A 27,706-nucleotide genomic window follows, 5' to 3' on the forward strand; every position below is an offset into this window, starting at 1 on the left:
TCGCTTACCTGAGCTTGACAAGGCACTCCACCTTTTTACCTAAGGACAACAGCCTCAGATTTGGAGGTTGAAGTAAGAATAATTTTATTGTGTTGTTTTTCCATAATTAAAAGATGTTTCGCAATAGCTTCGTATATGTTTCGCAATAGCTTTGTATAACCTAAAAGACGATCGCAATAGCTTTGAATAACCAGCAATGTCATAAAAAGATGTTTTTGTGTTATACGATGTCGTGCAACGCCATTTGTTGGTAACAAAGAATAGTGTGGCGTCAGGCGGGATGAATTGGCCACTCAACCCTCCTTCCGCACACGCTTAGAGTATAAAAGGAGAACTTTAGATACTCTCGGTAGAGTCTGCTGCGGGTTGCGTACGGATGCCCAGCCGGTATTGAAGCTGCTCTCTACCTGGAGTGTTGGCTCTCCCTCCTATTGGCGCACGGTAAGAGCTGGATATTCTTCTAAGAGCTGATTGGATATTACTTAGCTTCATACCACGTGATTTGTGCTTGTGCTTGTGTTACCATTTCTGTGTGGGACCAATAAAGTGCCAATTGTTGGTAGCCAGAAGTGTGTCTTGTCTTCATTTCTGAGTGCCTATCTCCGACGAACCTATTAAAATTTGATACCGAACTCCTGAGCGAGGTATCAGAAATGTTTTAAAACATTTTTGGCGTTGTCGGCAGGATCGCGGAGAATACATTCAGAAATGGCTTGTTGCTTTAAGAGCAAAACTGTGAAGGAGGCGGAAGTGGCCTCAAGTTTTAAGTGTAAAACTGTGAAGGGAGCGGAGGTGGCTCCCAATGAGGATGGCGTCTCCGACTGGGAGAGCCTTGGATTTGAAGAAATAGGGAAACTCCTTAGACGGTACGGGGGACGCCCTAAGCCGTGGATAGGAGAAATTCCCTTGGCAACTCCACCGCTGCTACAGCGCATGTTAAGCAGGGTGGATGTGAGGGACAAAGCCCCGCTGGGTGGCGTCCGAGAGATGTTGTGGATTTTTGCCGAAGCCTGGAAGGAAAGAACAAAGGCTTTGGATAAAGTATGCGCTTCTGAAATGCAAAAAAGATAGCGCAACTTGAAGAGAATATTAAAGCGCTCGAATCTGACCAAGCTAAAGCGCAGAAAATCTTGGAGAAATCAGTGGCTTTTATTTCTTCAATGGCGCGCGAGAAAAGTAATAAAAGACCGCGTCGCATCGACCCAAAACAGGTCCGCTCTTTCGCTGTGGCACTCCAGGAAGACTGGGAGCCAGAGGGATGGAATGGCGACATATGGGGAGATGGCGACATGCAATATGGCGGGGAAATGAAACCCCAACCGCTGTATCCACAACTTGGACATCTCCAAGTTAAACCGATCTCGCGGAGACGGGAGGAACAGCATGTTGTCTTGCCCGTCTTTGAAGAACAGTGAGATGAGAATAATGTACCTATAGTTGATAGGGAAGGAAACCCTATAATGAGGCGAATAGAACAGCCTCAGCCGCCGCCCAGAATGACGAAAACAAAAGAGGACTTCTCTCAGGAAGAGATAGCCCATTTAACATCAAAATATCGACAAAAGCAGGGAGAACCAGCTGATTCTTGGCTCAGGCGGATGTATGAGGAAGGAGCTGACACCATAGAGCTTGACTCAGAGGACTTTTCGCGATTTGGAGGCTTGAGTTCAGATTCTCGAATGAATGCCGAGTTTCGTGCAAGCGGGAGAGCAATGGCGGCAGGTGATTCTTTTTCGCTATTTGCCTTGTATGCTATGACAGCGCAATCTGTGTATCCAACGTGGCATGATTGGCCCGAGATCAAAGGGCCTTGGGTAACCATCCGCGACGCAATTCACAGAATGGGGAGATTGTGTACGCGCGAGTCGATATCGCGAGCGGGTCATGCTTTTATTGATGAAACAGCAGTGCCAAAGGTGGTGCGTGATGCAATGATTCGAGACGCACCCCCCCACTACAGGTCTGCGATACTTACTATTTTGTTAGGAGCCGTCGATAACAGCTTCAGTGACGTAAAAACGCGCTTGTTGGAGTTGGCGACTTTGGGAGATTGGGGAGACACAGTACATCAGCCTTGCCCTGAGAATTACAGGTCTGAAACAGATGGCAACGACGACCGCGCGCGAAACCGCCCGAAGCCGGGAGTAGTAGGCGGGAAATGTGGAAAGCACTCATTGTAGCGGGAGTACCGGCAGAAGAAATTGACGGGCTACCCACAAGTGCCTTGGCTGCAAGATGCAAACAAAGGGGATTGAAGGTAAATTGCTTGAGCAGGGGATCAAAGGGAAAATCAGAAATTGCTCAGCTGGCCACCATCATAAAGGGAATGATGACGCCGGCAGCTCAACCAACAGCCCCTCCCTTGGATGCATTTGAGGATGAAGAAGAGGAAGAGGAAGATACAGACTCAAGCGACGACACGCTAGTAGACACAAGAGGCCCCAGCTATGTGGCTGCTGTGAGAAAGGGCCGAGCGAAACCCAAGAGTAAGGGGAAAAATAAGGACAAGAGGTCACGTACCTTTGACCTCCTCAGCTAGGATGGAGGACAAACTCAGTCAACCAGCCAGAACAAAATTATCAATCGATGGTCAGTTGGGGACATCAGACCCCATGTTCAATTGGACACGGAAACCCTGATAAAATGAAGGGTGAAAATGTTCCACTGCGAGGATTGGGGGGACAAATTGTAAATGGAAAAGCAGTAATTCTTCCATTAAAAATTGGGAAAATGCCAATATGGAAATTTGAAGTGGTCGTCACCCCCATCCCAGAGTGGATAATTGGAATGGACATCCTGGCTGGAATGACTTTGTATTTGAGAATAGGTAAATTTCAATTTGGAACAGGAATTGATGTGCGGACAATATTGGTGGGAAAGGTAAAAATGACACCGTTTCCCATATCTTTGGGGAAAATGCAATCAGGACCTCCTCGAGCTGCGGAAATTATAGCTCAGGGGTCTGATGCCACAGTCAGTGTTTTATATCAAGGAGAGGAAAAATGGGTGAACGTACCCGTGAATAAATGTTACATGCGAGAATACTAATCATGTTTTCTTTTGTCAATAGTGGTAACCATATCTGTTGCAGCTTGGTGGGTGCTTGTTGAAGTGGGAGCTGCTGATTGGACGACCCTCGACGGGAGGACGCAGAGATGGAGGACATCCGGCGCCGAGGAATTGGAAATGACTGGGTCATCTGCCTCCTTGCCGTTGGGGCCATGGTCCGACTCTCCTGGGGAATGACCGAAGGTCATGCGTGCGAGACAAGCCAGTTCATCGGGATATCATCGAGGAACGACTTGGACGGCAATTGCAGAGGAGGATTTCACCATCGGGGAGGTTGGGGATGATGGTGATTTGAGGTGGGGGTATGTGGTCACGGTCATTCAAACACACTTGACTCCAATTCGTGACACCTGTACACACCTAGCTCAAGCAGTGGTTGAAACCAAGATATACTGGACAATTCACTTTCCCCCGATTCCGATATGTAACAGAATAAAAAGGGCATGGTATGATACTTTGTTGGGGGGAACGGGAACCGTATTGGGATTGGCAAATACTGCTGATAATGAGGTAACTAGGACCATGCTGTCCAATACTGGAGAACACTCTGCCAGGGCCTTGCATCAAATAGGGGTTTGGCTTCCTAAAGCTCTGGTGGGACAAAAAGAAAATGCAAAACTTTGGAAAACAGTGTTTAATTGGGATATCAAATTATGGGACGAAGCAGAGAACGTGCTTCAGAACTTGACAGAACAGAGTAGCTGGACAGTATGTAGTATTCAAACTCTACACGCTGCGGCTCAAAAGGAGTCGTTTCTAAGGATAGTTACGTCGGGAAATTATCAAGAGTGGCGGAAGGTTTGGAACATTTCTGACTCTTTGTGGTTGACATTACATCCCGAACACACCAAATGTAACAAAAATAAATGTACGGGGTATTGGACCCAGTACAACGTGACGACAACAAAGGTGGTTTGTAAATATCAGGTTTTGCCTGTTATAACGACAAGTGGATATTGGTTTTTACACATGGACGGAGAGTGGTGTGAACCAAAAACCAACAAAACCTTTAAATCAGATTTATGTGATTTAACAGACCAAGGGTTGGCTTGCAGATTACAACATGCGTACTCGAATCCGTGCCTAACCGACTCAAGAGGTTGTACTTTGTGATTGGACTAGGGAGCCACCCAGAGAGATGATGTGGCAAGTTGGACCGCATACTCTCTGTGTGGCTACAACACAAAATAACTCACAAGTACCTTCGGTTCCTTTTGTAGGATGCCTTCAAGATGTACACATATGGCGCTGGGGAAACATGACGTATCGTTTGATTAACTATTCGGAGTCCCGCAGGTTGACTGCGGTCCAGTGGGAGGTACTACGCTCCCCCTGGTCAGTGTCTCTGGAACGATTCAAATGCGCATTGGAGAGTTCTACAGACATCCAAAAACTCATCAAGTCACATACGTCTAAGATTTCCAGTCTCATGGTGTCAACTATGGTAGTAAAAGGGGAAATAGTGCATGCCGCTAAATTAGTACAACAGGCTTCAGCTTATCATTGGTGGGACATCTTCACAGGAATGTCCTCCACTGCGCGTACTACTTTCTTGCCACCCTTGATCGTGTTAATGATTGTTATTTGTGTGCTTACGCTATGCAATATGGGAACTTGCTATTATGTGCGACGCATCCGGCTTGAGGTAGAGAAGGAAATATATAATCGCCTATAATCAATTGCTTACATTTTGAATGATGGAAAAACATCAAGAGTGGAATGAAGTAAGAATAATTTTATTGTGTTGTTTTTCCATAATTAAAAGATGTTTCGCAATAGCTTCGTATATGTTTCGCAATAGCTTTGTATAACCTAAAAGACGATCGCAATAGCTTTGAATAACCAGCAATGTCATAAAAAGATGTTTTTGTGTTATATGATGTCGTGCAACGCCATTTGTTGGTAACAAAGAATAGTGTGGCGTCAGGCGGGATGAATTGGCCACTCAACCCTCCTTCCGCACACGCTTAGAGTATAAAAGGAGAACTTTAGATACTCTCGGTAGAGTCTGCTGCGGGTTGCGTACGGATGCCCAGCCGGTATTGAAGCTGCTCTCTACCTGGAGTGTTGGCTCTCCCTCCTATTGGCGCACGGTAAGAGCTGGATATTCTTCTAAGAGCTGATTGGATATTACTTAGCTTCATACCACGTGATTTGTGCTTGTGCTTGTGTTACCATTTCTGTGTGGGACCAATAAAGTGCCAATTGTTGGTAGCCAGAAGTGTGTCTTGTCTTCATTTCTGAGTGCCTATCTCCGACGAACCTATTAAAATTTGATACCGAACTCCTGAGCGAGGTATCAGAAATGTTTTAAAACAGAGGTCATGATTCTCTGCCCAACCGCTTCACACCGAATGTCAGCCACTCATGCATATGACAATCAAAACCTGATGAAGCCATCATCACCACATCCTATCGAATAAGGGGATATTTTCTGAGGCAACAAAACCTGGTCCCTTCAACAAGTTGGCTCTGCCGAGATATTCTCTCCCGGAGTCAAACCACCACTTTAAATGAATCTGACTTTAGTCCCGGTAATGAGGACAGAACTCTGACACTGGCTGAATGGAGACCAAACACACTATATGAGGGGGTCTGTTACCTCATCTGCAAGGAGCACCTACCAGAGGACTCCTTTGCACCATTCAAGACCCTGCTGAGGATGTTGAGCTTGTCTGCTGTTCCACAGCCAGGATGAAAACCACACTGCTCCCCTCTAATTTGAAATTCGACTTCCCAGTCCCAGAACCCCTCAATAGACTTACCATGGAGGCTGAGGGCTTTTTGGATTAAACACACTCTTGAAATAGGAGAAAAATAGAAAAAAATAATATTGGGGGGGGCAGGGGGGGGCACCTTTTTTTTTTCAAATGTACTTGAAATTAGGAATTCCTCTGTCATCCTAGACCCACACAGCCACTAGATGGCAGTACTGGGCTTTTAACACTTTGTTTAAAGATCCACACATTAGTTTAAGTTAGATACAGATGTTTGTAAAAGCCCAGAGAAAGGTGACATAAATCTACGTGAAAGGCAAAATTAGCCATCTATCAATAGATGTCAGTGCACCAGGTGTGTTACTGCCCATTGACTATTCAAACAATGATACCTTTAAAAACAGGAACACAAATGCACAAAATCAAATAAGTCTTCTTCAATCAACGTGCAACACCCTCTCGTCCAAAATTAAACAACAAGAATCGCATGACCATGAAAAAAACTAAGAAGCCAAAATCAAGGAACTGAAACGCTCACGTTGACAAACCAGAAAAAGCACATTCCAGAACAAAGTAACATCAGAAAATAATGAAATTTTTAATTTACAAACTAAAACGCTCTGCAACAAAGCTATCCTTCCTTCCCTGAAAAAAACTAAGAAGCCAAAATCAAGGAACTCAAACGCTCAAGTTGACAGACCAGAAAAAGCACATTCCAGAACAAAGTAACATCAGAAAATAATACAATTTTTAATTTACAAACTCTAAAACGCTCTGCAACAAAGGTATACTTCCTTCCCTTGGCCCGAAAACGGTCATTGGCACATTGATAATCTCATTCTTTTTTCAAGGAATACAAATTGTTACCACTAAATCCTGACGCATATGTGAGCAGATGTCCTCCTTCGTGTACGATGATGTCTTCACCCAAAAATGGGTCAAAAGATAAAGTGCTCTATTCTTATTTGCAACGCATCAATGTGTTCATTAATGTGTGCTGGATGCCAACACTTGTTCTTTCTGACAAGTGCACAGCTCACATTTTCCATGAGTTTCCTGGTTCTGTCACGTGAGCCTGTTCCCTGTTGTCATTGGCTGGAAGAGGTTTAGATACAATGTGAAACTACAGAAAAAAGGAGCCCCAGAAATGGCTTTCTTGGGAGATTCAAACAGGGCTTTCACATGGATATAATGCAAAAATACTCAAAAAGCAAACCATCATAAAGAGATTCTAAGAACGCTGATGCGCATAATGTGACAAAGCACAAAAACATGATGCAACTGCTGCGGAGTGTAAACAGCGTATAACTTTCATCTGGGAAGGGCTGTATAACAGTGAGTGGTTCAAACCTTAATTGAGCCAAGGGAGACATTTCTACTTCGGAAAATCAGCAACCAAATTAGGAGACTATAGAACAAAAATGTCACAAGGTACTGTATTCCACTGTTATTTGAAGAGCAAAAAAATCCAAGTAATTCAGAAATAGCCAGAAAAAAAATTGTTTCTAGACTCCACATGATAGCAATAAAAATAGTGTTTTTTTGTAGATGAAACTGAACTCACTTCAATGTAGTTCCTTGAGTGTCAATTACAAATATGAAGGTGTTTACTGGACTTAAATATTCATCATTTCATCTCAATTTACTAAAAAAAGAGGTTTTGTAGGAATGGCAACAGGTGGATATATGGGTTAATCCAACCTTCTGCCATTGAGTGGGAGAGCATTTAATTGTTCTGCCTGGCACTTTTTTTAAAATACTTGTTTTTAAAACCCCTTTATTTAACCAGGAATTGTTCCATTGAGATACAATAGCTTTCCTTCAAGGAAGAGTCCTGCCCAATTTGTCACAGGCATAGACAGATGAAGAAAAAAACAATTTGTAGAGAATAAATGATAACCTCACTCTAAATTGTCCCTAGGTATGATTGTGAGTGCAGCTGTTTGTCTCAATGTGCGCTGCGATTGGCTGGCAACCAGTTCAGGGTGTACCGCGCCTCTTGCCCGTTGACAGCTGGGATAGACTCCCCGCGACCCTTGTGAGGATAAGTGGTGAAGAAAATGGATGGATGGATAAATGATAACTTTCTTTGCAATTGGGTGAAATTGGAAATTTGGATAATTATTACACACGTGATGATTTACGATGTGCCGCACCACAATGGTTAAGTATCACTACTGTTGAGTATGCAATAACATCAGTGAGTGCAATACTTACTGCAAAAGATCAGTGTCTGCTAGTGTGGCAGACTGCAGAAGATGGAGGAAGTGGGAAGACTCAGAAGTTGTGTTGATATCACCTTCTTTTCCTGACTTGGCTGTTAGCTTGTAGAGGCTGGAGCAACTCAGCGCAAGCTCCAGTGCATCCATCCAGCATCGGCCTGAAGAGGCAAACAATTGAATGATAAAAATGTTTACCTGACACACGTTTATAGTCAACACTGCCAAACACTTTCTCACCATCAGACTCTGAGGACGCTCTGAAGATCAGGTAGTTACTTGGTAAAGGCTGTGTGATCGAACCAACAGTCTCTCCTTTGGGACCCTAAACATCCAGATTAAATGTTGTCTCATGCAATGGGACTGAAACAGAGATTCTGAAGGTATTATTTGTATTCTTGAATTCCATCTTCATTAATTACTAATAAAAGAATGACAGAGAGCAACAGTTACCATTGCTAATCTTAATGGTGGTGTTTTATGGTCCACCATGCATAATTTCCTTCAGCCATACCATCTATCTGCTCACCGACTGTTTTGCATAGTCTTTTAAATAGGGGAAAGGAGGGCATTGACACAAGGTTTTTTTTAAAACAAAAATTTCCCATCAGCAATTGGTGGTCACACAATTGGGGCACCTTGACTACAAGCATTTCTGACCTTGACAGCCCAAATGGACTTGTCCAGTGGATGGTAAAGCTTGAAGCAGAAGCCATCCTTCTTAGAGGGCCTCTCAATGAGCTTGCAGGCACTCAGCAGGACGGTACCAACCCAGTGGTCACTTTTAGGGGTCTTATATATCAAAAGAACACCAGGCTTCAAGGCACACCACAGCTTGGTCCAACTCTTTAAAGAGCCACGGATCTTAAAAAGACCAAAGGAGAGAAACTTTGAATATTATACTTCATTATCACATATGGGAACACATGATGAAAATAGAAATGATATACAGTAAATTGAGAAATTAAAGTGCAACCAATAATGATTCCCACATGTGTAATGTACCATACATACTGTACCTTTAATTGATGCATTGTACAAAATGTATTAATTTGTTTTATATTTTTTTTTTTTACTACCCATTTTTCATGGTCTAAACTCAAAGCTATAAGGCAGTTTCTATGTACATAAATGGCCTAATATTGTCAAATGTTCACAAATCTCTAAATTTGACCAAAGTCCACATATTTCAACAATGTGGCTGATCAAGATGCTGAATAGACAGCACAATTAGTGGACAGGTGTACAATAGGCTGACAACAATAAAAAGCCACTCTAAAAAGTGCAGTGTTACTATAGTTGGGGAATTGGGGTAGGAAAACTAGAGGTGTGACAATGATTTTCCTCACACAATGTCATACATCTTCGCATAAAGTTGATCACATTGTTGATTGTGCCCGGTAGAAGGTTAGTTCACTCTTAAATGGCTGTGCAAAGTTGGTGGATATAGGCAGAAACTTGAACATGCTACCAAATAAGCCAATCCAGAGCATCCCAAATACACTCACTATGGGATTTGATGTGGTCATGAAATTTAAATGGAATTGCAGAGGTGCACAGAGGAACTGCACAGTTCATGAAATATTTCATGAATTACTCAAAACTTAAAATACAGTTACATGGGTTGATGATTGTGAATGGCATCAAAATGGACCCCAGGATCTCATGACATTATCTCTGGGGATTCAAAATAACATCAATAAAATGTACTTTTGTTACCCATTTGTTCTGCCCATAACATAACTTAACCACTACAATAGGTCATAAGAATCGCAATGCTGAAATCAGCATACCGCTCACACACACAACACCATACATGTGTCTACAGTAAGCCCTCTCTACTTCACGGATCACCTATCGCAGATTCAATACATCATGGATTTGTGGGACTCCCCCACCCTCCCATAAAAAAAGGCCGGCTCACTACATACTAATGGGCCATCCCTGGCGCAACCACATGGACCGATTAAGCACCTAAAAAAAAAAATTGAAAAAAAAACTGGCATACATTACTGTAGCGGGAAGCCGCATTGATAGGGTATAATGCAGCTTCCCCAGTGCAAGACGACATGAACCAATGAAGCTAAATAAATTAATAAATAAAATACCATCATACATTAGTACAGTACTGTACTGTGTATTATTAATGCGTAAGTGTTGTCCTACAATAAGAATTAATTAAACATATCTCTAGTATGTACCACTTCACAGAACTGATAACATACCTGTCCCAGTTTTGGGACGCTGCCCGAAAGAGGATACTTCTTTTTTGCCCTTAAAGGGGAAATCCAGTGCTTTGCATGAACAGTGAATCCAATAGGTCATGTAATATGTATCTTGACAATGTGATGTTAAATCCTCTCTCATTTAGTAGAGATTTTTATCGACAATTAGGAATTTTCCGGGGCGCTGCCATTTTCGGGAGTCACATGACCTACATGCCTGGATGTGACGTGTACCGTGCCGCAACAAAGGCTCCATTACATGTGACACCATTTATGCCCAGCACCGATTTCTCGTATTTATCCTAATCTGATGAAGAAATAGCAGTATCGGATGATCAGGAAGACTGAGAAATACTTTGAACCTGTGGCTGTAATTAATGTTGGATGGTTCTCCGGGTAGAATGACGCGGAATCTGACTACTTGGAGCCCTACCCGTGACATAACTGCGTAAACAAAGGCCCCCAGGAGCTCCGGGCCGGCAGTCGTGGATGGTTCTTCAGACAGGAATGACACAGAGCGCGACGAGCGAGCTCCGTGGGCGGGCCGCGAGCCGGTCTTCGTTGTCCGGGGAGGCCTTTAGCTGAGCTTCAGTGGTGGTGGAGGCCTTTAGGCGAGCTTCAGCAGCGGCGGAGGACCTTAGCCGAGCCTCGGCGGCGGCGGAGGACTTTAGCCGAGCCTCGGAGGCGGCGGAGGACTTTAGCCGAGCTTCAGCGTCCGGGGCTAATGGCATCCGCCGCCTGGAAGCTCATCGCGGCCCGCCAGAGATCGCTCGTCAGACTCCGTGTCATTCCCGTCCAAAGAACGATCCGCGGCTGCCGGCCCGGAGCTCTCGGGAGCCTTTGTTTACGCACTTATGTCACGCGTAGGCCTCCTAGTAGTCAGACTCCACCTGAAGAACCATCCGAATATTCATCATTAATTACAGCCACAGGTTCAAATCTGTATGGAAGTATTCTTTCGACTTCCCAATCAACCGTTACTGATATTTCTACATCAGATGAGGATAAATATGTGAAATCGGCGCAGGGCATAAATGGTGTCTCGTGTAATTGAACCTTTGTTGCGGCACGGTAAACGTCGCATCCGCACACGTAGGTCATGTGACTCGCGAAAATGGCAGCGCCCCTGAAAATTCGTAATTGTTGATAAAAATCTTCTCAAAACCCTATTAAATGAGAGAGGATTTAACATTACATCGTCAAAATAGGGTAGATATTACATGACCTATTGGATACATTGTTAATGCAAAGCACAATGCAGCCCTATGGGGGCACAAACCAGTGCAATCTGTAGGCCGGTCCCAAGCCCGGATAAATGCAGAGGGTTGCGTCAGGAAGGGCATCCGGCGTAAAAACTGTGCCAAACAAATATGAGCGTTCATCTAAAGAATCCCATACCGGATCGGTCGTGGCCCGGGTTAACAACGCCCGCCCCCGGCACTGCTAACCTGCAGGGCGTCGGTGGAAATTCAGCTACTGTGGGTCGAAGACAAAGAAGAGGAGGAAACCGGATCCAGCGTCAGAAGAAAAAAAGGAATGCACAGAGCCTACAACTGAGTGTAGGGACTTTGAATGTTGGGACTATGACAGGAAAAGCTCAGGAGTTGGTTGACATGATGATTAGGAGAAAGGTTGATATTCTGTGCATCCAAGAGAGCAGGTGGAAAGGTAGTAAGGCTAGAAGTTTGGGAGCAGGGTTTAAATTATTCTACCACGGAGTAGATGGGAAGAGAAATGGAGTAGGGGTTATTTTAAAGGAAGAGCTGGCTAAGAATGTCTTGGAGGTGAAAAGAGTATCAGATCGAGTGATGAGACTAAAATTTGAAATTGAGGGTGTTATGTATAATGTGGTTAGCAGCTATGCACCACAGGTAGGATGTGACCTAGAGTTGAAAGAGAAATTCTGGAAGGAACTAGATGAAGTAGTTCTGAGCATCCCAGACAGCGAGAGAGTTGTGATTGGTGCAGATTGTAATGGACATATTGGTAAAGGAAACAGGGGCGATGAAGAAGTGATGGGTAAGTACGGCATCCAGGAAAGGAACTTTGAAGGGCAGATGGTGGTGGACTTTGCAAAAAGGATGGAGATGGCTGTAGTGAACACTTATTTCCAAAAGAGGGAGGAACATATAGTGACCTACAAGAGCGGCGGTAGAACCACGCAGGTAGATTATATTTTGTGCAGACGATGTAATCTGAAGGAGGTTACTGACTGTAAAGTAGTGGTAGGGGAGAGTGTAGCTCGACAGCATAGGATGGTAGTATGTAGGATGATTCTGGTGGTGGGTAGGAAGATTAAGAAGACAAAGGTAGAGCAGAGAACCATGTGGTGGAAGCTGAGAAAGGAAGAATGTTGTGCGGCCTTCCGGAAAGAGGTGAGACAGGCTCTCGATGGACAACCGAAGCTCCTGGAAGACTGGACGACGACAGCCAAGATGATCAGAGAGACAGGCAGGAGAGTACTTGGTGTGTCATCTGGTAGGAAAGGGGAGAAGGAGACTTGGTGGTGGAACCCCATAATACAGGGAGTCATACAAGGAAAGAGATTAGCGAAGAAGAAGTGGGATACTGAGAGGACTGAGGAGAGGCGAAAGGAGTACATCGAGATGCGACGTAGGGCAAAGGTAGAGGTGGCAAAGGCTAAACAAGAGGCATATGAAGACATGTACACCAGGTTGGACACGAAAGAAGGAGAAAAGGATCTCTACAGGTTGGCCAGACAGAGGGATAGAGATGGGAAGGATGTGCAGCAGGTTAGGCTGATTAAGGATAGAGATGGAAATGTGTTGACTGGTGCCGGTAGTGTGCTAAATAGATGGAAAGAATACTTTGAGAAGTTGATGAATGAAGAAAATGAGAGAGAAGGAAGAGTTGAAGAGGCAAGAGTAAAGGACCAGGAAGTGGAAATGATTACTAAGGGGGAAGTCAGAAAGGCATTACAAAGGATGAAAAATGGGAAGGCAGTTGGTCCTGATGACATACCGGTAGAGGTATGGAAGCAATTTGGAGAGATGGCTGTGGAGTTTTTGACCAACTTATTCAACAGAATACTAGCGGGCGAAAAGATGCCTGAAGAATGGAGGAAAAGTGTTCTAGTTCCCATTTTTAAGAACAAAGGGGATGTTCAGAGCTGTGGGAACTATAGAGGAATAAAGTTGATGAGCCACACAATGAAGTTATGGGAAAGAGTAGTGGAGGCTAGACTCAGGTCAGAAGTAAGTATCTGCGAGCAACAGTATGGTTTCATGCCTAGAAAGAGTACCACAGATGCATTATTTGCCTTGAGGATGCTCGTGGAAAAGTACAGAGAAGGTCAGAAGGAGCTACATTGTGTCTTTGTGGATCTAGAGAAAGCCTATGACAGAGTACCAAGAGAGGAACTGTGGTACTGCATGCGTAAGTCTGGTGTGGCAGAGAAGTATGTTAAAATAGTACAGGACATGTATGATGGCAGCAGAACAATGGTGAGGTGTGCCTTAGGTGTGACAAAGGAATTTAAGGTGGAGGTGGGACAGCATCAGGGATCAGCTCTGAGCCCCTTCCTGTTTGCAGTGGTAATGGATAGGCTGACAGATGAGGTTAGACTGGAATCCCCTTGGACCATGATGTTCGCAGATGATATTGTCATATGCAGTGAAAGCAGGGAGCATGCAGAGGAACAATTGGAAAGATGGAGACATGCACTGGAAAGGAGAGGAATGAAGATTAGCCGAAGTAAAACAGAATATATGTGCGTGAATGAGAAAAGTAGAGGAGGAAGAGTGAGGCTACAGGGAGAAGAGATAGCGAGGGTGGATGACTTCAAATACTTGGGGTCAACAATACAGAGCAATGGAGAGTGTGGTCAGGAAGTGAAGAAACGGGTCCAAGCAGGTTGGAACAGCTGGCGAAAGGTGTCTGGTGTGTTATGTGACAGAAGAGCCTCTGCTAGGATGAAGGGCAAAGTTTACAAAACAGTGGTGAGGCCGGCCATGATGTACGGATTAGAGACAGTGGCACTGAAGAAACAACAGGAATCTGAACTGGAGGTGGCAGAAATGAAGATGTTGAGGTTCTCGCTCGGAGTGACCAGGTTGGATAGGATTAGAAATGAGCTCATTAGAGGGACAGCAAAGCTGGATGTTTTGGAGACAAGATTCGAGAGAGCAGACTTCGATGGTTTGGACATGTTCAGAGGCGAGAGAGTGAGTATATTGGTAGAAGGATGCTGAGGATGGAGCTCCCAGGCAAAAGAGCGAGAGGAAGACCAAAGAGAAGGTTTATGGATGTGGTGAGGGAAGACATGAGGGCAGTTGGGGTTAGAGAGGAAGATGCAGGAGATAGGCTAAGATGGCAAAAGATGACACGCTGTGGCGACCCCTAACGGGACAAGCCGAAAGGAAAAGAAGAAGAAGTTAATGCAAAGCACTGGATTTCCCCTTTAACTTAACCATAAACGAAAAAGAAGTGTTATTTCCTTGATTGTGGCCTGTTAGAAGACTTTTATCTCATTCAGGCAAATAATTGCCACCCTGCCCATGAATGGGTTAAGCATGGGAGAGGCAGGAGGAAAATGTGAGATATTGTACATTGCTTGTTGCTATTACTTTGCCACTTTTGTTACACTCGGATAAGTGTGCACATCTGCCTTGTGTAGTAATCAAATATTGTCCCGATTCCTTTGGGACATTTTCTTCGCCCTTGATCTTGGCCCTCCAAACGGGGCTCTAGGGAATGGGAAATTGAACGTGAATTGCTAAGGAGAAGAATATCGATTGACCCTAAATCTCATTAAGTTCCAATATGACTGCTGTTATGGAAGTTTATTGAAGAGGCCGCTGATTTCTAGAATGCTGTCCTTTAATGCAATTCTAAAATAATTCCTGCAGTTGGTGGATCTATCTGTTCAGAGAATACCAATGTCACAACACTGTAAGTAATACCTACATCTTTGTCTATATGATCACTATTAACAAGTGTACATAACTTCAGGAACATCACCTTTAGCCAGTTGGACATGATGACAACACTAGGGTCCTTGAGGGCACTAAACAGTTCTTTGGCAGCACGCTTCTTTTCTTGACGGTAATTCTGCTTTTGGACCTACAAAAGAAAAAAATGACACATAAATCATCAGACTAAGTGATGAGACAACATACTACAAGAATAAAGCAGAATCCAACCATCCTATTAATCCATGGCCAGACCCTGACCAGAAACCAAATAGGGAACCACAATCCCTCAAATTCAAACAATGTCTAGCCCTGCACCGGACTAAAATACGTTGACATAAGATAATTGATTGATTGATAATTGATAATAGATAAAGAATTTTTAACTTATGAATGGAAAACTCATCTCATTCCAATGATAATGATGATACGATGATGCATCTGCGTACCTTAAGAGATGCCTTTCGAGCAAGTTTCTCTGTCGGGGAGGGACATTCCTTCTCCAGACCATTAAACATCCTAGACTCAGACTGGAGCAAAGAAAGATTAGTTAAGCAGGGTAAAAAATGAAAAAATAAACAACTCTTGCATCTCAGTGTTGACCACTTTATTTTTAGTCCGTAATGTTGCTTCTTTGACTGGCAAGATTCTGTTTGATGTCACAATCCATTGCACCATGACTCAAAGAGTACTCTGCTTTTCTCAAACTAATATTTTTGGACATAAATACTGAACTAAGATTGTCCCTTTTCAGGATAAATCCACTCATAACACACCTCAGACTGAAGGATAATCTTATAAGATAAGAGACAAGATCATGCGATAGGTTTGTCTTCCTTGGACAGGAGGGGGCAAAATCCTGACAAAAGCACCCCAACTGATTGTCTTTATGTGTGTAATTGGCCTTAGTCCCGGTTTTTCCTATGCAACAAAAAGCCATTTGAAAAGCTAGTATTGGCTAAAAATGTGAAGGACAAATCATCAGAGAGAAGCATAAAAAAAGACAATACTCTATATGCCACTGAAAAACAGTGGGTACGGACAGTATTAAGACCCACTTACATTTTTCAGTCTATTATATTGCAGCCATATGCTAAAAACAATATTAACTTTTTTCCCCTAAATAAACACACAGCACCTCACATTGAGAGAAAAATCAGATTTATTAAAAAGAAAAACAGCAATATCACACAGCAATAAGTATTCAGACTCTTTTGTTCAGTATTTAGTAGAAGCACTTTTCTGAACTAATACAGCCATGAGGCTTTTTGGGAATCATTCAACTAGTTTTTCACATCTGGATTTTGGTTATTTTCTGCCATTCTTCCTCATAGATACTCTCCAGTTCTATCAGGTTGTGTGGTGAATGTTGGTGGACAGGCATTTCCAGGTCTCTCCAGATATGGTCAATTGGGTTTAAGTCAGGGCTCTGGCTGGGGCATTAATCAACAGTCACGGAATTGTTCTGAAGACGCTGCTTCATTGTTTTAGCTTTGTGCTTAGGGTCATTGTCTCGTTGGAAGGTAAACGTTCAGCCCAGTTTGAGGTCGTGAGCACTCTGAAGAAGGTTTTCGTCCAGAATATCTCTTATTATTACTTATCTCTATATTAGGCACATTCATTTTTCCTTCTTGCGATTGCAAGCAGTTGTCCTTTCCCTGCGGCTACAAAATCTTCCCCACAGCCTTGCTTCACTGTTGGGAATGTATTGGACTGGTGATGAGAACGGCCAGGTTTTCTCCACACATGCCACATAGCGTTAAGGCCAAAATGTTTTACCTTGGACTCATCAGACCAGAAATTCTCTCAAGCTCTCTCTTTCTCAGAATTTCTCACTATCTTGGAGTCCCCTTCAGGTGTTTTCTGTCAGGCTACTCTGCCATAAAGCCTCGAGTGGTGGAAGGGTCAATGATGGTTGGCTTTATAGAACCTTCTCACATCTTCTGACTGCATCTTGGAAGCTCAGCCAGAGTGATCTTTGGGTTCCATTTACCGCTCTCACCAAGGCTCTTCTTCTACAATTGCTTAGGCCAGCTCTAAGAATGGTTTTGGTCATCCTAAAAGTCCCCTAAGGATTATGGAGGCCATTGTGGTCTTGGGAACCTTAAATTCAGTCAGCTTTTTTTGTAAATGTGGCCAGATATGTGCCTGGCCACAATTCTGTCTCTGACCTCTCAAGGCAGCTGCTTTGACTTCGTGATTCTCATTTTCTCTGACATGCACTGTAAGGTCTTATATACAGTAGACAGGTGTGTGGCTTTTCCAAACAACTCTTATCAGTATAATCAAACAACTGAACTCCAATGAAGTTGTAGAACCACCTCAATGATGATCATAAGAAATGGACAGCATGCGAGTTAAATACAGTTAATAACGGTTTTATTAAAATGAAAAAATACATATAGGGGAAGCTGTTGTGGAATCTCCCAATCGGGAATAGTGTTCTTACCTTGCTGCCTGGTGATTGGGCAGGACTAAGTTCATTATTCATCATGGAGATATCGTGTCTGTCTGTCTCACTGCCTGGTGGGAACCCACAAAACACAGTCACACACACAGACATGAACTCTGGGAGCCTGTCAGCTGACAGAGCCTAAAATGCTCATAAACAGCTGCTCAAGTCTGTTCATTTGTATGTGGCATCTTACCTGAGCTGAAGTTGTAGAGGTCATTGTCGCCTCCATAAGATAGGTTTCTCATGAGGGTGCGGGGGTCAATTTTGGGCGGGGAAGTGGCATTTGGACACAAAGACAACCTACGGTGGTACAAACTCTCCTCCTTCATGCTAACAATTAGCTTGCCCCCTCTGTGAAAATGATAAAATGACAGGAAAATATGAATAAAATATATTGTTATTGACACATCTTGCATAAAGTAATTGGTACCTTTGTGCCACCCTGTCACACCCACTGATCTCTCAAATTCAAGGCTCCCTCACTATGTTGTGTCTGTCTGGGCCCCCACCCTTTGGTTCATAAAGACATACTGTAGAGTAACTTGTCATTCTCACTACACGATGAAGTAGTGAGACAAGCTGCTCAGAAGGCACATTGGCTGTAAATGAAGACAGAATGTGTCACATCATCATCACTCTCAACAGACAGCCCACAAAGCACACGTTCCCCAGACTGGGTGCTGCACAAACACAAGCATAATCCTGCCGATTTTGAGTTTCTCCATTCATCATTGGGTTGCAAACCTTCATGAGTAAAAGTACATTCAATTGATAGTTTTAACAGACACAATGGCATCACAATATGGTTCACTACGGGTCCTTACACGCTGCTTGTGTGTATCATCTCAGTTTTTTCCGACAACTGCAAGAACACTGACACAATTATAAGAGCTAGTCATAACCCAGGTTTAACAAATGTTAAGGGTCAATGCTCTCAGTATATGAATAATTATACAAACCCAATTCCAATCAAGTAGGGATGTCGTGTTAAACTTAAAATCAGAATACAATTTGCAAATCATGCTTAACCTATATTTAAATGAATCCACTACAAAGAAAATATATCTATTGCTCAAACTAATAAACCATATTGTTTTAAACAAATAACCATCCACGTAGAATTTCATGGCTGCAACATGTTCCAAAAAAGGTAGGACAGGTTGCAAAAAAGAGAAAGTTGAAGAATGCTCATCAAACACCTGTTTGGAACATCCCACAGGTAAACAAGCTAATTGGGAACAGGTGGGTGCCATGACTAAGTATAAAAGGAGCTTCATTAACAAGCAAAGATGGGGTGAGGGTCATCAATGTCAGTAAATACAGTTCGACGCTACAGCAGCTATGCAAAGCGAAAGTCATTTATCAACAACACCCAGAAACCTGGTGGCTTCTCTGGGCCTGAGCTCATCTAAGGGCTAATGCAAAGTATAAAAGTGGTCAGTCGTCTGGCGAGAGCACAATTCATATTTTTGGGGAAATCGTGGACATTGTGTCTTTTGGGCAAATGAGAAAAAAAAAACATCTGGACTTATGGACGCAACGTTCAAAAGCCAGCATTTGCAATGGTATGGGCCTGTGGAAGTGGCACGGGGATCTTACACATCTATGAAGGCAATATTAATGCTGAAAGGTACATACAGGTTTTGTAGAAACATACTGCCAACCACGCAAAGTCTTTTTCATGGATACCCCTGCTTATTTCAGCAAGACAATGCCAAACCACATTCTCGACATTACAACAGAGTGGTTTCGTAGTAAAAGAGTGTGGGTACTAGACTGGTCTGCCTGGAATCAAACCCAGTCTCCCATTGAAAATGAGCTGTGGATTAAGACGCGTAAAATATGACAACGGAGACTGCACATCAAGGAAGAATGGGAAAGAATTCTACCTACAGTGCTTGAACAATTAGTGTCCTTAGTCCCCAACCTTGCCTTTTTGTAGTTTGTATGTTTTCCCTGTGCTTGTGATGGTTTTCTTCTGGTACTCTGGTCCCCCCATAGCACAAAAACATCCATGGTAGTAAAGACTATATATGCCTTATGATTAGCTGGCAACTAGTTCAGTGTGTATCCCCACGAAGATGGCTGGGAGAAAGCATCCAGTACGCCCGCAGCCTTAGAGAAGATGTCTCAATCAGAGCTGACAATAGAATACAAGGGCCAATGGAGCACAGCTGTTACCAGCGAGCAGTGTCTACAATGTCACAGAGTATTCCTCCAAGATTAATAATTTGACTCCATGTACCTCACCTGTATGTATTTAAAACTTGGCAACTACACACACAGAAACTGAAAGCTGTGTAAATATGGCTACTTTATGTCCGCCCATTAGCTCTGTGTAAGTTTTCACATCCAAAAAGCACTTTATCCGGACCATGGGTAAAACCATAAACAATTTTCAATCATTTGAGGCACATTAGTAGTCCAACTGTAATCTCCCTACTTATTTAGAGTACCTAATGGATACAAAAACACATATACAACTGAATACTTCAACATGGCCAACTCTTCTTCTCATGACTCATTCTCTCTACTTTCCAGTCTCTTCTTTTGAATCTTGCACTGTATGTTATTTTCCGACATCCCACTTTCTGCTTTTTTTTTAAAGGCACTGAGGCATGTGGGAAATTGATTTTTTCCCCCAAAACAAGAGCTTTATTTGTCCTTGTACAGAACGTCTATAAGAAGCATTTTGTTGCTGCAGGGCAAGAGTAGTTGAGCGTAGCCCGCATAGAGAGCTGACAGTGAAGCTTTTCCATTACACAACAGCAAACAGAACTGTCTGGGCACACAAACAGTGCAGGACTAAAGGCGGGTAAAGATATGGAGGTCAGGCATGGAAAGCTGGTCCTCATAGCTGCAGGCTAAGATTTTTTTTTCAAAGGGGAAAAGCACTATTTCTCTACATACTGTGAATGGCACACACAGCAGAGAAAAAGTATTGAGCCGATTCTCAAATTCTTATACTTTTGGTCAGTTTCCCCACTTTAATGTTCAAGATCATCAAGCAAATATAAATATCACACAAATATAACTCAAGCAAACTTAAAATGCTGTTTTTGAATGATTTCATTTATTAAACTAAAAAGTATTCAGTGAACCTGGCAGTGTGTGAAAAAGTAGTCATTGCTCATGCATAATGAGCATTTAAAAAAAAACGTCAATTCAATAGTGTGCATATGTGTAGGGAAAAATGGAAAAAAAAAAATCCCATTTTACAAATGTATGCCACCAACAAGAGCAGGGGTCTCAAACTGGGGGCTTGTGGGCTATTTGCCGCTCAGAAGACTATATTTTGTGTCCCCATCTTAACATGAAGGTTTGTTACTGCGGCCCTCAAACAGCAAGATGTGACGAGCTGATGACCCTATCAATCACAGTGGGGTTGATACAATGTTTCCTCAATTTTTTTTGCGTCAGAGCAAACAGACTGAGCCCCTGAGTGGCCCATATGACCACTATGAGCAAGATCAGATGTGTCATCCATTGACGTTACATGGCTTATTACAAGAAACAGATTAGAGCATTTACATTCCCATCAGAACACTTTTAAGAATAATTTTATTTAAGTTGTTGCAAATTTACAATCAAAGTGTCAACAATTTTTTGCTCTTTTAACTACACAAAAAACACAATGTAACCAAATCAAGACTATAAACTATGGACTATAAATTTGAAAGCCCCCCCATCCCAATTTACAGTATTTAATTTTTTCAAAATTCACAATCATTTCCCTGTCTGTTTTTCTTGGTGTAAAACTGAATTATTGCTTGCACAATATTATTTTGCAGTGCATGCTGACATCTGAATGATGCTCCCTAAGACTTTGATGGTGAACGTTATTTGTACTGTATTTAAAATACAGAACTAGATGTTTGTGCCCTGCATTCTGTGCTTTCATCCAGGTCTGAAGGTGTGCCAAGCTGGAACATTACTAATTGATTGTTTAATTGATCTATTACATTGACTGAATAAAAAAATTCCAAGGCATAACTTTTGCCATGTCAGCTTTCTGGTATACTCAGGTACTTTGCCATGTGATTGTGAATTTGTTAAACTGACGCAGAGATGCATTCCTGTTGATGACTAGCAGAACATTGTCAATGAGCATTTTAATACGCTCTGGGAACGATTTGTTTACCAGGGTCAGCTCATTCCTTTTCTCTTTGCCTCTGGCGGTCTCCCCCAACGAAGTATCGATCCCGATTCCAAACTTTCATCTGCGTACAATTCTAATTGCTTTCAAATGACTTGTGCAGAATGAGACGCTTGAAGTAGTCCAGCTTGCATTCTGTCCATGCGTTTCCTTCTGGAAAGTTGCTTGCTACATTAGCTTCGCAGCACAATTTTCAGACCAGACCTTTCTCGATGGAAAAAGAAAAATCTTGTCCAGTTTTACTGCTTTTTGTTCTACTTGTACATATGCCGACAGTCATTGCATCATAAGAGCATTTCTTTTTTTACTTTCACCATGATGGCAAACATAAGTAGCGTCTCGCTGGGCTTTATTCTACGACGGCCACACCACTTTACTAACTCAACATCGGTAAGGATGCTGTCGTTGTAAACGTCAGTTGATGGGCTGCGTCAGTACGTATGTGAATTTTATGCAGTTAGTCACCCCTCACTCATTTAATCTTATTGCAAGATGTTAGAAACTGAATAGTTGTTTTAAATAGTACTTTGTATTTGGGTTGTATTTGTGTGTGTGTGTGTGTGTGTGTGTGTGTGTGTGTGTGTGTGTGTGCGTGCGTGCAACTCAGAATATCTGTGCAGAAAAACCACATCAGCAGTGCACAGTGGCACGTGTGCACCATTTAAGGGGAACAGTGGGTGGATGGCTCTCAGGGGTGTGACATTGACTGGGCTTGATGCAAGCAGAGAAGCATTTTTTAATTAGTGAAAGTTATAGCAGCATTGCCATAGAGTTTTCATACAAGTTGTTCACACCAGCGTCTCTCATGTTATTTTGTGTTTAAAAAAAAATTAGAAGACCTTTGAGAAGATTTTTTTTTTTAAAACTTTCTAATTTAAATTGCGGGTGCATCCATGTGCACCAAGGCTGAGGCCCAGACAGCACCAGCCAGACTCTGCTTTCAGTGGCCCCAAGGTAAACTGAATTTGAGACCACTGATCTAGAGGTTGTGAAAAAGATGTACACTTTCAATTCAAAATGCCCCCACCACCTAAAAGTTATGAATAAGGTGGACACTTTCATTCTTATATGCTACCGCCACCTAGTGGTTATGAAAAGGGTGTAGTCTACACTTTAATTCCAATATGAAATATGTACCACATATGACTGGATATATGTACAGTTGTACCCATAAGTTTATATACATGTGCAGAATTTGTGATTTATTATTTTTTTAAATAATGACTGATGAACAAATAACCATCATGAATTTCTTTATGGTTAGGTTTTATTTCATCGTAATGCTTTTCTGAAATGCCTGACTGTTTAATTAGAATCCCATTAAAATAAAATTGAATGCTTTGGTGCCTTGAGCACACATTAAATTCCTGTCACATCTTCAGCACACTTCACCACAGTTCTGCTGCCCTCATACATGTGCTGTACTATTCTAACATACTTCTCTGCCACTTCAGACTTCTGCACGCAGTACCACAATTCATCATTGGGTGCTGTGTCATAGGCTCTAGATCTGATTTGACCTCTAAAAAGACCCTTTCGAAAAAAAATAATGAATACAATGGCAAAGTTTTTTTATTTACATAATTCCATTCAAAAAACTTTCAAAAATCACAAATTTAAGGGCCCACAATTTAAACAATTTGAAGTACTTATTTTGTTTACATAATTCAATTGGACCTCATAAAACCCACAGAAACAGGAATTAAAATTTGTTGGGGAAAAAAAAGAAAAATTAGGGTCATATTAAAGTAATCAAAATATGGTACTTTCAAAATGATACAGTATGTCAATCTTCAATATTTGGTTAGGGGTAACATGGTGGAACAGCTGTAGAGCTTTGGCCTCACAGTTTTGAGGACCGGGGTTCAATCTGGGCCCCCCTGTGTGGAGTTTGCATGTTCTTCCCGTTGTTGTGTGGAACTTCACTGGGCACTCCTTCAAGTACAGTGGTACCTCTACTTACAAAAGGCTCTGCTAACAAAAGATTCAGGTTACAAAAAGCTTCCTTGGAAATTTTTTGTCTCTAGTTACGAAGCAATTCAGGATACAAAAGGAAAAAAATGGTGCTAGATTCAACTGAACGTAAACATCCTGTACTGTATCTTGGTTTGAAAGTGGCACGATAGAGCTGCTCTCCCATTGGCCACCTCTGGAGCATTTTCCTGGCATCACATTAGCTAGAAGGGATGTCAGTCTTTAGGCATGACGCACATCCCGTCTCTTGGTATGTGTGGAATGGATTAGGCTATTTACTATCTACTTATGAACATTTCATGTTAGAAACGACTTCCGGACCAGATTAATTTCGTAAGTAGAGGTACCACAGTACATACAAAGTGCTGATGGTCAACAGGAGCTTTTCCACCAACCAGGTCAAGAACCTTAAGTTACTGGTAACAAAATGTTCCGTTAACACATGTGGTTTGCATTTCCATCTTAACTATTAGTACACACATACATGCGTTATATGACACACACACACACACACACACACACACACACACACGCGCACACACCCATTTTTGTATTGTATATTAAACATACGTATATTCTATTAAAAGACTGAAATTCTACATTTTTCATGGGTTCTGATGATGGAAATTACGAGCACAATTAGTCCAAAAGACTAAACACATAATACACACAACAACAAAAAATACACCATATTGTAGCAGGAGGGAGGATGGAACCATGCTGGTGGCTTTTGGCAGAAATGGCCATTCAAACACACATTTTTCTTGTCCATATCCACTGAATGTTTCCAAGATCACAACTAACCATACTTTGTGAAAGTGTACCTTTAGAGGGTATAGAGTAAATATTTCAATATAGTTACAATCAATTAATCAGCACAAAGTAACAATAATCTAAGCAGCTGAAAACGCACACTCAAAAGGTATGACAACTCAAAATTGCTTTAGACCATTCTATTATGTGGATATACAGTACGTGGAACACCATCCATCTATTCAAGATGGCACCTAGAACTGCAATACAAAAAAACCCCATTTATTATAGCTTGATTAAAATTATTAGAAGATGTGGTTTAGTTGTAACCATTTTCCAGACATGCAAACACCAAAGGAACTGAAAAATGAGACCAAAAAAAAAAAGAAATATTGTGGGGAGTCCCAGGGGATGTCCTTGGCCTCCGCAAATATATATATTTTTAATTTTAACATAAATTAAGCAATCTGGAAGACTCCAAAAATTACAACATGGAAAAATACACAATATTCTTCAAGCAGAGACATGTGCAAAGTGTATGGAAATTACTCAGACCATCTTTCAAATGTTTCTTAAATGTTATTCCGACCATTTGCTAAAATAATTTAGAGTTGAAGCCAGACGTTTACATACATTGTGCAAAAACTCACATTTAATTTTTTGTTCTACTGTCTGAGGTCAAATCATACTAAAACGCTCCAGCATTTTCAGGTCAGTCAGGATCACCAACTTTATTTATTTTTCTTCAATGCCAAAACAATATGAGAGAGAATTTCTTTTATATTTTTTTACTTGGAGGCCAAAAGTTTACATACATATCCTTAGTATCTAGTAGCATTTCCTTTGAACTCCATGACTTGGGTCAAATGTTTTGGGTAGCCTTCCACAAGCTTCTGACAGTACTCTGCTGGAATCCTGGCACATTCCTCCTGACAGAACTGGTGTAACTGAGGCAGGTTTGTTGGTTGCCTTGCTCGCACACACCTTTTCAGATCTGGCCACAAATTTTTGATAGGATTCAGATCAGGCCATTCCAAGACTTAGTTTGATATTAAATTCCAACTGGCAATGGCAATCATTTGTCATCTAATATCTACTTTTTGCAAGAAGCTTTATTATTTACTAATTATATCAGTGAAACTGCTACTTTTTGTGGAGTGAGTGGAGCTAGTTTCTTGCTGCCAATTAATGAAATCCATGCTGCGCCGCTTGCTACAAGATGATAACTGCAGAACATGACCTTGATAAAAATGTTACATCAAGAACATTCCACACATTCAAATGACATTATTCATTAACCCAATCCCTAATACTGAAGATATTCATAAGTAAGAATCAGAGTATTAGTATTATTGTGAAATGGGCTCATAAAAAAACAAACGAGTCATGGCCTAAGACTTTGGCACATTACTGTCGTGCCTTTTAAGAAATACCCATAAACCAGGGGCACTCAATGCGTCAATCGCGATTGACTGGGCAGTTGGGGTTGATCGCGACGGCGTGCCGAAGAAAAAAAAACAAAAAAAAGTATTTTTCTGACCTTTAGCTCACCACGCATTTGCAAACAACGAAACTTGGTACAGAAAAACAACCTAGTAAGCAAATTCCCCCCTATTTTAAGCCCTCACGTAGGAAATCTTATCAAACATGAGTAAAGATGCTGGCATAAAGACGAAAACCAAAAGATATCACTTTCATACAGAATGGGAGCCAGACTTATTTTTCATGTCATTTTCAAATGGGTTTGCCTCATCTGCCAGTGGAGTGAAATGTGTAGTGACATTTTCAAAGTGTTTATTGAAAATACGACGCTGACATTCCATGTAAACCAAGCTGAGAATGAGAAAAGTGAACAAACTAAAATCCAAATTGGCTCCACAGCAGTCACTTTTTACACAATAATGTTCAACAGCGAAAGCCACCATTGAAACATTGTTTCCGGGTTCGTCACATCATCGTTAATAACAAGAAGTCCTTCCTAGACGGAGAGATGGTAAAAAAGGCATATCTGATTCGTTGTTCCGATCTTTTAAAAGTAAGGCAGAAATATTATCTTCAATAAAATCTCTGGAGCTCTAAAGGAGTACAGTTACACGTCGCTGTGAAGCCATAGCTGATGTGTTGAAGGACATTGAATATTGTGAGGATTTCTCACTGTAGTTGGACGAATCCACAGACGTGAGTGACACAGCCCAGGTGTGCATTTTCATTTGTATGGTGTTTAGTGATCATCAACGTGAACTCAGATAGTTACAAAAAAAATTTATAGTTATGTTGTGTTGTGGAATATTGGCTCATGTGGTCATGCAAGGCACACAAACTTAACTTTACACATGAAGAATCCTCAATATACTTTAAAATAAACATGTTTTGCATTTTTGTAGTGGGTAGATCTTTGTGACTTGGTTATTCTATTTCATCGCAATCGCGAGAGAATTGCTGCTTGAAAAGTAGATTTGGGGTAAAAATGTCTGGGCACCCCTGCCATAAACTGATTTTAACTGATTTAAGTGTATTCCTGAATCTAACAGTGTGCAGCTACAAAACATTGAAGTGCACAAAGTATTAACCTAATTCAAATCAAAATATTTAAGTTTAGTGCAATTTAATTAAATAATCTGAACTCATAAACGGTCATATATCCCACTGTCCCATCGCTCTGTGGTGGATACAATTAAATAACCAGGACCCAATGATTCCAGATCAGGGGGTCATTGCCCTTTTGCAAAGATACATGTTGGCCCTCAAACAGGTGCCTCATTTTCCCCTACTAATTTCTGTTAATATGACAAACGCCACCACGTCAGTGTAGCCTTGCAGGGCAGATATTGCGTTTGTGAAGATGTCGAAAGAAAATGTGGATGCATGCAGTGAAGAATATTTGAAAAAAATATATATATATCATTTATTGAGTGAAATAAGTGATGGTAGAGAGTAAAAATTTAATCATTATTATTTCCATTATCATAAAAATCTCCTGATGCTCAAATGGCATTAATAAACACACCCTGACCACTAAATGAAGAAAACATGATCAAGAAAAAAGAGAAATCCCAGGTGTATTCAATTGCTAAATTAATAGATGGTGTTGGCATTGATACAAGGGTGTTCTCATTAGTTTTATGTAAAAGTAATTTACTCTGCAAAAAAAGCAAACTGAAAAAGAATAAAAGTAAACTGCTAGAGAAAAGAAGAGACACTGGATAA

The 27,706-nt window shown here is 41.7% G+C and overlaps 2 protein-coding genes across 5 annotated transcripts in view; one reads left to right on the forward strand and one right to left on the reverse strand.

Moving 5' to 3' along the window:
* The window catches only part of osbpl5 (oxysterol binding protein-like 5), a 51,404-nt gene that overhangs the window by 10,378 nt on the left and 13,320 nt on the right, over positions 1-27,706 (reverse strand). For 2 of the 4 annotated variants that reach the window (XR_009795233.1, XM_061821466.1), the window contains exons 3-10: positions 18,047-18,215; positions 17,810-17,967; positions 17,611-17,684; positions 15,611-15,691; positions 15,211-15,312; positions 8,666-8,869; positions 8,246-8,330; positions 8,004-8,166 (exon numbers count right to left, since the gene is read on the reverse strand). Coding sequence is in view for 3 of the 4 variants with exons in the window: in XM_061821466.1 (XP_061677450.1) it covers positions 8,004-8,166; positions 8,246-8,330; positions 8,666-8,869; positions 15,211-15,312; positions 15,611-15,691; positions 17,611-17,684; positions 17,810-17,945 (845 nt within the window). In the remaining variant the exon portion in view is untranslated. The remainder of the gene's footprint in view (positions 1-8,003; positions 8,167-8,245; positions 8,331-8,665; positions 8,870-15,210; positions 15,313-15,610; positions 15,692-17,610; positions 17,685-17,809; positions 17,968-18,046; positions 18,216-27,706) is intronic. The other 2 variants (XM_061821468.1, XM_061821467.1) reach the window with 1 other exon arrangement.
* On the forward strand, positions 274-4,970 carry LOC133501653 (uncharacterized). Its single transcript, XM_061821469.1, has 2 exons — positions 274-441; positions 3,092-4,970. Exon 2 carries the CDS (start codon positions 3,256-3,258, stop codon positions 4,180-4,182), a length of 927 nt encoding a protein of 308 aa, XP_061677453.1. The 5' UTR covers positions 274-441; positions 3,092-3,255; the 3' UTR covers positions 4,183-4,970.

Source organism: Syngnathoides biaculeatus, chromosome 6 (genome assembly GCF_019802595.1).
Source record: "Syngnathoides biaculeatus isolate LvHL_M chromosome 6, ASM1980259v1, whole genome shotgun sequence".
In the NCBI taxonomy this organism is placed as follows: Eukaryota; Metazoa; Chordata; class Actinopteri; order Syngnathiformes; family Syngnathidae; genus Syngnathoides; species Syngnathoides biaculeatus.